At 47.8% G+C, this 10,344-nt stretch overlaps 1 protein-coding gene across 2 annotated transcripts in view; it reads left to right on the top strand.

Annotated features, from left to right (window-relative positions):
• The first annotated feature begins 313 nt into the window (after positions 1 to 313).
• LY9 (lymphocyte antigen 9) overlaps positions 314 to 10,344 on the top strand; it is a 46,578-nt gene continuing 36,547 nt past the window's right edge. For both annotated transcript variants that reach the window (XM_011236671.3, XM_011236670.3), the window contains exons 1-2: positions 314 to 780; positions 4,492 to 4,821. In XM_011236671.3, the coding sequence (XP_011234973.2) occupies positions 657 to 780; positions 4,492 to 4,821 (454 nt within the window). In that variant the 5' untranslated portion in view covers positions 314 to 656. The remainder of the gene's footprint in view (positions 781 to 4,491; positions 4,822 to 10,344) is intronic.

Genomic DNA, 10,344 nt, shown 5'->3' with positions numbered 1-10,344 from the left:
AATTTAGCAGCTTAAAGTAAGCATTTATTATCTCACCATCGCTGCGGAGCCGCAATGCAGGCCCAGCCTACTGGTGGCTCTGGGTCCGGGTCTCTCACAAAGTGCCCGGCCTGGGGGCGGGGGGGCGGGTGCGGGGTTGCCGACCTCTCAGGGCGGGCACTGCCGGCCTCACCCCGTGGCTCTCGACACCCTCGAGTCCTCGTCAACTGTTGGCAGAGACATCAGTTCCTCGCGGGGTGTTGGCGGCCAGTCTCCCTGGCTCCTTGTGTTGAAGCCTTTAGCTCGCAGCACAATACCTGGCTCCTGGCAAATGGAGCTGGGGGTGGGAGAGAGAGACACACCGAGATGGAAGACACAAGCTTTTGTCACCTAATCTCAGAAGTGACAGCTTGTCACTGCTGCCACATTCTACCGGGCAGCAGCAAGCCATGACAGCCACCCCACACTCGAGAAGAGGCCATGAGAGGGGCACCTGGCTGGCTCAGTAGGTAGAGCGGGCGACTCTCGATCTTGGGACCCCCCCGCCCCAGCCTGAGCAAGGGGGAGGAGCCTGTGATGCCAGATACACACCGCCCTTCCTGAGACGCACAGCCGCACACGCAGGAGTCTGTGGTAAGTGCTTCCTCTTTCAGCCGGAGATCCAAAAGCAGGCCATCATGGCAGGCCCGAGGCGACACCCCGATGACAGGGCTCCACGGCCCTTCTCCAATAAACCACAGAAGACCCAGCCACGCATGTTCTCTTCCTTTCTCTGGACCTGTCTCCTCCTTCTGCTCACAGGTAAGTCCCCGTTATGGCCACCACCGCTTGCTAGTGGTCTCCCTCCGGGGCTGGTGACGTTGTTTGCTCGGGTTCTTATTGGTAAAATCAGGAGACTCCTCTCCTTGTGGTAATTCTTCTGCAGTTTCCACCTAATTCCTGTATGTGTCTGTGTGTGTGAGCGTGTGCGTAGTCACTCTCCGTGAGCAGGTGTCATTCTAGCCCCCGTCTCAAGGAGCTCTGGGCTCAGACGACGTTCCTCTCACTCTGATGTTTTCCTGCTAAGAAATGCCGAGGGATGCATTTGTTCCCTGTATAATGTGGATAAAATCCGCAGGTAGGGGGAAATTCTGATGACAAGCCACCCCCTTTCTTAGGGACACAGAACTGCTGGAGCTTCTTTCTACATCCTGCCACGTTTATCATATATCCCGAACTGCAGGCTTCCCTGGGGATCTGGAGATGGTCAGGCCCTGGGCTAGGTGGCTTCTCTCTGAATGCCCTTTTCTCTCCACATCCTACCTCCCCATCAAGGCCCAAGTCCTGCTAGTTTCTGGGAAACGTCTCTCAGCAGCATGGCCAGTGGGCAGAGCTGACTCAGTACCCCAGGGAGGGTTTCAGCCAGCAGGGATAGTGACATCTACTGTCCCTCTGGGAATCCTGTTTTCTCCAGGACCTTGGAGGATAGCACTGTAGCCTAGGGACCTGAGAGCAGTGGGAGTGGGAGGGGTGGGCAGTGAGGGGAGCTCTAGAAGAACTCTGAGATGCATGTATGGGGGCGGGGCCTAGACTCCGGGGCTGGGTTCCAGTTTGATCTCTTTTCATTTTCCATCTCATCTTTGCTCACCATGAAAACATTACAAGCATCATGGCTCCTTATATCCACCCCCAACTCAACTCTTGGGGTGCTTCCTGGCTGTGTTAGATAAACCTGAAGTTTGCCAGTCTAATGTCACCCAAGCCTCAGATGACCAACAAGCAAATTTCAAGGCAAAGCAGCATCTCCCTCTGTCTAGCTCCACCGATTGGGGATGACCTCAAACTTCTCTGTTTGGGTCTAGCAGAGAGTTTCTTTGATGCTTTTGTGTCTCCAAGTAGTGGTTTCAGGAACTTCGGAGGCAGTAGGATGAAAAGTCCTTCCACTTCAGTATGTCAAGGAGCAAGAATGTCCCATCTCTTTTTGGGGAACAAGAATTCCTGACGCCTTCAAGGTCCTTCTAGCTGGACTAAGAATCAAATTGACATGAGACGTATTAACAAGAAAAAATCAAATTTAATAGCATCTATATGGGGAATCCACACAGACATGGGAATTCCAAAGACCATTAGGCAAAATGAGGTGTCTGTGTCATCCCAAACTAAGGAGAAGGGGGCAGGGGTCTGGGACTTCAGAGGGAAGGAGTGTAGTTCACAGGCACTGCGGAGAAGAGCAGTTTGGTAATTAGATGTTTGCCCTGCCGTATAGATGTGACACTCAGATAAAATTCATCTCTGCTCGTAACCCTTATTCTGGGAAAGACCCCCAATTCAGATTCTTCTGTGTGGTTAAGGGAGGGGCAAATGTTTCTCTTGAGCCCACAGGGTCTCGATTGCCTGCAGCTCAGGATAATCTTCATGTCAAAGTGGCCCACCTTGGAGCAGTCTGTCCTCTGCCCCTACAAGTATCAGAAACATTTGAAATTAAATCTTTGCTCCATTATTTCCTAGCTGTGTGAGCCTCTGTTTCTTAAATGTAGAATGTGATTAGTGAGATGTATCATGCAAGGTTCTCTTATAGATTAAAAATGGTATCTGTAAGCAAGCTCTTGGCACATAGTTGGTGGAAGCTGAGTGTTATAATAATCACTAAGTGCATTATTTGGAAACTATTAAAGGTGGGGAAGGCAAATTCAGTTATCACAATCATTGAACACCCTTTTATTATTTGCCAAGTCGTTCAAAATAAGAGGGCTGTTACCTGGGACTCCTGTCACTATACCGGGAGTCACGTAGCGTTGTTTGCTGCAACAATAACAGGATTTGACCCATAGGAACCACACCCCGCTCCCCTTGCTGACACTCTGTGCGCCTTTGCTTATCTTTGATGTTAGGAGAGATGGGTGCAGTCATATGTGCCCAGCCAAGACTCAGGACTTTCTGGGCTCCTAGGATGAACGGTGGTCAGCGCTCTTGGCCTTCACATTCTGGGGCATCACGTACATGGAATCTGGGCTCTGCAGCTGACCACCCCTCTCATCTCAACAAGCGGCTAAAACTCTCGAAATTTTAGCTCCTCATCTGTAAACGGGGGCTAATTTTCAGATAATTTTGAGGATTGAATGAGGTAATTTCTACAAAGTGCTAATATGTCCTAGTAATCATAAACAGTATCTTCCAGATGGGAAGAGCTCTCCTTCAGGTAACTTCAAACCAGCATTGCACCAACCCAGTTTCTGCTTTCTGACTGCCCCCAGAATTCACCTGAACTGACCTAGCCTAGCTTATCCGTGGTCTCTAGCCCTGCGTCCTCCTAGCTGCCTCTCTACAAGGTCCAAGTGCTTGGCTGATATGGATGGAGAATCACCCCCTGGTCCCCGGCCCTACACCAATCTGCAGCAATCTAGGTGTCTCTTCTATGTGTCTGCATAACTCTGTACCCTTTGGGCCTTCAGAGCATACTTCAGCCTCTTTCCAGCCCTCCAGGCTGTACTTTGGTTTTTCCTCTCTCTTTAACATTTTTTACTTAATTTTCCACCCAGATTCCTGGAGTAATCTGGGTCCTGAACCCATCTGATTTGATCTGGAATTTTCAGAGGACTCTCCAGAGCCTCAGAAGCCCTTGAATCTGGGAATCCAGGCTGGGGTCACCCAGCAGACGCTCACAGGGCCCCTGCAAGGAAAGGAACTGCCTTGGACCAATGCTGGGCCTGTGGAAGCCATGGTAACAATGTTTATCAGGGATCTTGGTCTTTCCCGAGATGAAGAAATCAGGAGCAGTATCCGTGCTACTATATTCCAACTATTCCCAACCCCAAACCTTGTTCCTAAGGACAGACCAGATTTCCCTGGCCAAGGCAAAGCCAGTCTGAGATCCTCTGGACAATGAGGGAAAGGAAGAGTGAGATAGAGATGAGAAATGCTCCTTTTGTTGCCGACATTTTATTATGAAAATTCTTGAACACAGAGAAAACTTGAAAGAATTTTGCACTAACACTCATGTGCTTCCCACCCTGGTTCTACCATTACTTTCACTTCACTTGCCTTCTCACACACCTGTCCATCAATCCACCCTGGTAGCCATCCATCAACTCAACTCATTTCTTAAAAGATGCTCCTTTTTTACTTCTTTCGTTCTTTATGATTTATTGCAACCTCTTCTTATTCCATCTCTATCATATCCCTAAAGGAGGATAGCATAGGTGTGAACATTTCTGTCTTATAGATGAGTAAACGGATCCTCAGAGAATTTCAAAAATTCACCCCAAGTCACCAGGCTAATTTCCTCGTTGGGACAGAAACCTAGAAAGTCTGTTTTACTGATTATTGTAGATGGGATTGTGCGATAGCGTGTTTTGTAAGTGAGGGAATGAATGAATGATTCTGCTGGGCAACAAGCCTAGAGGAAGGAGGGCAAGAATTTCATTTCATTTCTCAACATCTGACATTTTTTTTCCAAGTATGTTTTTATTGAATGAATGAAGGCTGACTTGAGGAGTCCAGCTGTTCCTCCAAGTCCTTCCTTTGTCTCTGCAGGGCCAGGAGCCTCTGGAAAGGACTCAACCCCAACAGTGGTGCCCGGGATTCTAGGAGGCTCGGTGACTTTCCCCCTGAACATTTCAGTAGACACAGAGTTTGAGCACGTTGCCTGGAATGGTCCCCAAGGTGCTCTTGCTTTAGCGACTGCAGAAAGAAAGATTTTCGTTACGGCCAAAAGCTACCGGGACCGACTAACCATCAGCTTGAACAGTTACTCCTTGTCTCTCAGCAACCTGACTTTGGAAGATGCAGGATCCTACAAAGCCCAGATAAACTGGAAGACTTCTAAATTCACCACTGACAAGGAATTTAAGTTGCATGTCTATGGTGAGTTCCAGAGAGCTTCTGTGGATTTTTATCATGTATTTATTTATTTATTTGTTATGATTTTATGTATTTATTTGGGGGGGCGGGCAAAGAGAGAGAGAGAATCTGAAGTAGACTCCACGTGGGGCTCAATCTTACGACCCTGAGACCATGACCTGAGCTGAAATCAAAAANTTTCTTTTAAGAAGGCTGCCAATCACCTCCCTTTGGTCACAGCCTATAGACCCTTTGGTCTTTATCTTAAAGGACCATCAGTTAAATTTGACCCTGGGACCCTCCCTGTTCGAAATTCTCTCCTCTCCTGGACTTCTGGATACTATTCTCACTGAGTTCTCCTCACTCATTTATTCACCATAACACATGAGCCCGGGGCCTGGGCATGCAGAGATGAAAGGAAGTCTCGGCAACCATGCTGGTCACAGGATAGTAGGAAAGAAAATCATGTCGATGGAAAAACAAAGTAATGCGGAGTGGTTTCGCCTCAGGGCTGGGTACAGTGGGGTGGATACGAAGCTTTCTGATTTGAATCCTGCTTACTTACGATCTTAGCAAACTACTTCCCAGGAAATAAGACTTCCCCATTATTATTTATTTCCTTGAAGGTGGTTTTTTTGCATAAAAAAATTATCCATAAGCTATATTGCTTTTAGTAATTCATATTCAGTTTACCGAAAACAAACAAACGAATTAAAAACCTTGGCCAGGGGCGCCTGGGTGGCACAGCAGTTGAGCGCCTGCCTTCGGCTCAGGGCGTGATCCCGGCGTTATGGGTTCGAGCCCCACATCAGGCTCCTCTGCTATGAGCCTGCTTCTTCCTCTCCCACTCCCCCTACTTGTGTTCCCTCTCTCGCTAGCTGTCTCTATCTCTGTCAAATAAATAAATAAAATCTTTAAAAAAAAACAAAAAACAAAAAACCTTGGCCAGCCTTAAGGGCAGTTCAGCTTGTAAATCATTCCATTTACCAATATGGCAGCCCTTCACCTCCTTTTGGGTGGCTATCGGTAATATTTGACTCACTTTACAAATTTATGAATCAATTCCTTTAAGGACTTTAAATCTCACTATTGAATGTAGTATACTTAGTTTTTAAAGTACTTTTAAAGTACTTTCTTTTTTTTCAGAGTTGAAAACAGATTTTATGATAAAGCTCTTCTGCTTATTTTTTTAAAGATATAAATATATTTTTAGTACCATTATTTTTGTTCCAGGAGAGTTAACATACAGGGTTATGTTAGTTTCAGGTGCACACTACGGTCACCCAGTACTCCATGCATCATAGCAGGTGCACACCTTCATCCCCACCACCTGTTGCCCCCATCCCCCACCCACCTTGGATAAAGTATTGGAATCAATAAATAAGACCAAATACTTAAGGAAGGCTTGTAAATCTAGTACACTAAGCTTATAAGTAGGGTAATTCTTAAGTTGTCTTCCAATATTCAATACTTCATACAGACTTAGATTCAACTGTAATAGCCCTGTGTGGTGACAAATGTCCACTGCATGTGCGGTAAGCATAACGTATAGACTTGTCCAATCGTGATGTTGTACGCCCGACACTCATGTAACATTGTGTGCCAACTGTACTTCAATAAAAATGTATTAATTAAAAAAATAAAATTACAAATGCAAATCGATTATTCAAATACATAGTTCAAATCAGAACCAAGAACTATTGCTTTAATAAGCTAGATGTCTCAAATAATACATACATGAAAACAAAAAGTACTACCTGATATCTTGAACGTGCCTACCCTGAATTCCTTATCTTTCTGGAACTGAAAGGTTCATAAAGGACACAGTTATGTCATCTCGACCCCAGCTATTTTCTGGGGCACCTGCCCCATCAACTAAGGTTGCTTAATGACCAGAAACATCACTGAGACATCAACTGTTGGTACCCACCCAGGTCCCTTTACCTGCTTTGTTGACGTCCTCTAAAAGGCTGGTCTCAGGTGCCTGGGTGGCTCAGTCCGGGAAGCGTCCAACTCTTGGTTTTGGCTCAGGGCACGATCTCATGGCTGTGGGATGGAGCCCTGCCTCAGGCTCCTCGCTCAGCAGAGAGCCGGCTTGAAGATTTTCTCCCTCTGCTGCTCCCCACACTCACTCATTCTTGTGCATGCATGCTCTCCCTCTCTCAAATAAATAAAGAAATCTAAAGGAAGAAAAGAAAAGGCTGGTCTCATAGCCTGTGTCCTCTATTCAACTTGCCACGCTGTTTTATCACCTAATTCTTTCTTTGCTTTACTATAGCTATGGCACTTGATTTGAGGTTGCATTTCTTTTAGCTCTTAAGATATTTAATAATCTTTCCATTTAGGTATAAAAAGCTTTAAACTTGTCAAAATTCTGTATTTTTTCTATATTCTTCTGATCTGCAGGAGTATAAACACATTAAACCCCCCACACAATATGAAAAGTGAAGTCAAAAAAATACAATTGTGGAAAATGCAAGGTCATCGTAATTGCAAAATGGGCTGGTGGTGAGTCTATGCAGCGGAACTTGGACCGTGCCTGCAGGATCTGGACTGCAGCCCAAGCTGGGCTTTGATGCTCCCTGGGGGCAATACCCAGTAGATGACTGATTCTGGGGCTTATACTGGTGCCTGGCTGGACTTCCGGGACAGCAGAAGGAATTCCAGAAATTTTCCCATCATTTGCCCACATTTGCTGGCCTGGACCAAGGACACGGAGAAACCGGAAATGCCAGACTCCTCCTGCCTCCTCCCTGGTTCCCAGCACCAGATGCCTTTGCATCCATGGCTCGAGGAGACTAACAGCCTTCACTGTTTGAAGACAGGGACCGGGTGAGTCCAGGACCCATTTGCCAACTGCATTACATCAAAATTCATATTCTTTTAGGTTTTTACTGTACTTAAATCCTAATAATTCAGTTTGATTCTATGTGTCACAAGACTGTCCCCCAGTGTTCGCCACCGCCAAGAAGGTTATTCCAGTGACTTTTACCTTCAGTTTCTTCATCACTAAAATGAGAATAATAAGAGTACAAACCCAATAAGGTTGGCTTGAGGATTAAAAAAAAAAATATGTAAAGTGCAAAGTGTCACTCATAGTCATTACTCAATAAACGTTAGCAATGATTTTTATCATCATGGGTGTCTTCGAACTGTCTCCCCTTTGTCATCTTCTCCCACGCAGAGTATGGCTGCTCTCGTGCTTTTACCTGGGCTCCTTAAAAGCCCCCTACCTGTCCTCTTATCACAGTCCCATCCCTTCCATCCCCTCCCCTCTGCTGCTGGAGTAAGCTTCCAAACGGGTCCTTGAAAAACATTGCACCCCAGCTTAAAAATACTTGCAAGGGGGCGCCTGGGTGGCTCAGTCGTTAAGCATCTCCCTTCAGCTCAGGTCATGATCCCAGGGTCCTGGGATCGACGCCCACATCAAGCCCCACATCAAGCTCCCTGCTCAGTGGGAAGCCTGCTTCTCCCTCTCCCACTCCCCCTGCTTGTGTTTCCTCTCTTGCTAGGTGGGAGATGGGCATTAAGGAGGGCACATGATGTGATGAGCAGTGGACGTTATACGCAACTGACGAATTACTGAACACTACCTCTGAAACTATTGATATACTATATGTATATCAAATTAAAAAAAAAAACACCTGCTAGATGCTCTTTGCCTCTAGTCTGATGTCTCAGTGAGCTCGCGCTGCCCTAACAGCAATGCCAGGGACTGGGCGGCTTATAAACAGCCGGACTTGACTTCCGACAGTTCTGGCAGAGGCTGGGGGTCGAGGGATCGAGGCACCAGCACATTCACTGTCTGGTGAGGCCCCACCTCCTGCTTCATAGCCGGTGTCTTCTCACTCTCACCTCACATGGCAGGAAGGACGAGGAAGCACTCTGGGGTCACTTCCATAAAGACACTAATTCTGTTCCTGAGGGCTCTACGCTCACTACCTAATCACCTCCCAAAGGCCCCGTCTCCTATACTATCCCCTTGGAGATAAGACTTCAACATAGGAACTGGGGGGGAGGGGGACACAAACTTCGAGTCCATGGCACCTGGGTTATAAGACCCTTCACCTGGGCTGTGGCAACTGCTCCTGGCCACGGGTCTTGCAATCCTCTCTAGACAGCCATGCTCTAGCCACAGGGCCAGGACTAGTGGCAAGAGAGGCACCTGCCGCACGGAATTTAAGGCGGCCCTCACTCTCAGGCTTGCACAGTGCCACGCCGTGACCAGACTCTGAAGACGCCCTCTGATGGCAGATGCCTGCCATCCTCACTGTCCCCTCGTTCCCTCCTTCCCTGCTCCCAGACTTCCTGGGCTCAAATTCTTATTTATAAAACTCAGAATAAGCCACTTAGCCTCTTTGTACCTTGGCTTCCTCATCTATAAAATGGGGGTGATAAAAATACCTATTTTGTGGGGCGCCTGGGTGGCACAGTGGTTAAGCGTCTGCCTTCGGCTCAGGGCGTGATCCCGGCGTTGTGGGATCGAGCCCCACATCAGGCTCCTCGGCTATGAGCCTGCTTCTTCCTCTCCCACTCCCCCTGCTTGTGTTCCCTCTCTCGTCTCGCTGGCTGTCTCTATCTCTGTCAAGTAAATAAAATCTTTAAAAAAAAAATACCTATCTCATAAAGCTGTTGTGTGGACTACATGAGTCCATGCGTGTCACGTGTTAGGGGAGGGTCTAGCACCTGACACGCACTCACTGAATGTCCCCTGAAACCACCCACTCTGCTTTCCTGAAGTTTTCTTTCCAGGTCCTCTCCCGCTACAGCCTAAACACACATAATCCGAATCTCAGGACATCAGCAGGTTATGGTTTAAGCAGCCGCTATACATCAGCTGTTTATAAAGTCAGCTTCCCGGGGCACCCAGGTGGCTCAGTTGGTTAAGCGTGCGACACTTGATTTCAGCTCAGGTCTTGCTCTCAGGGTTGTGAGTTCGAGCTCCACATTGGGTGCAGAGCCTTTTTTTTTTTTTTAAACGTCAGTTTCCCACAGCAAGATAAAGGAAATGACGCTGTCGCCCAATCTGCCAACCACGCAGCTGCCCCTGGCAACACCCATCGTCAGGGCAGCTTTGACAGTGCTTCCTTCCTATCAGTGAAAAGTGTCTCAGTTGTAGGCGACATGAAGCCAATGCAAAGTGACTTAAGCAAAACAGTGACTTCACTGGACCGTGCTATTTGTTATCCATCGCTATGCAACAAATCACAGAATTTAGCAGCTTAAAGTAAGCATTTATTATCTCACCATCGCTGCGGAGCCGCAATGCAGGCCCAGCCTACTGGTGGCTCTGGGTCCGGGTCTCTCACAAAGTGCCCGGCCTGGGGGCGGGGGGGCGGGTGCGGGGTTGCCGACCTCTCAGGGCGGGCACTGCCGGCCTCACCCCGTGGCTCTCGACACCCTCGAGTCCTCGTCAACTGTTGGCAGAGACATCAGTTCCTCGCGGGGTGTTGGCGGCCAGTCTCCCTGGCTCCTTGTGTTGAAGCCTTTAGCTCGCAGCACAATACCTGGCTCCTGGCAAATGGAGCTGGGGGTGGGAGAGAGAGA

The sequence above is a fragment of the Ailuropoda melanoleuca genome, chromosome 8, assembly GCF_002007445.2.
Source record: "Ailuropoda melanoleuca isolate Jingjing chromosome 8, ASM200744v2, whole genome shotgun sequence".
Lineage (NCBI taxonomy): Eukaryota > Metazoa > Chordata > Mammalia > Carnivora > Ursidae > Ailuropoda > Ailuropoda melanoleuca.
This window is presented reverse-complemented; position numbering and strand designations above follow the sequence as displayed.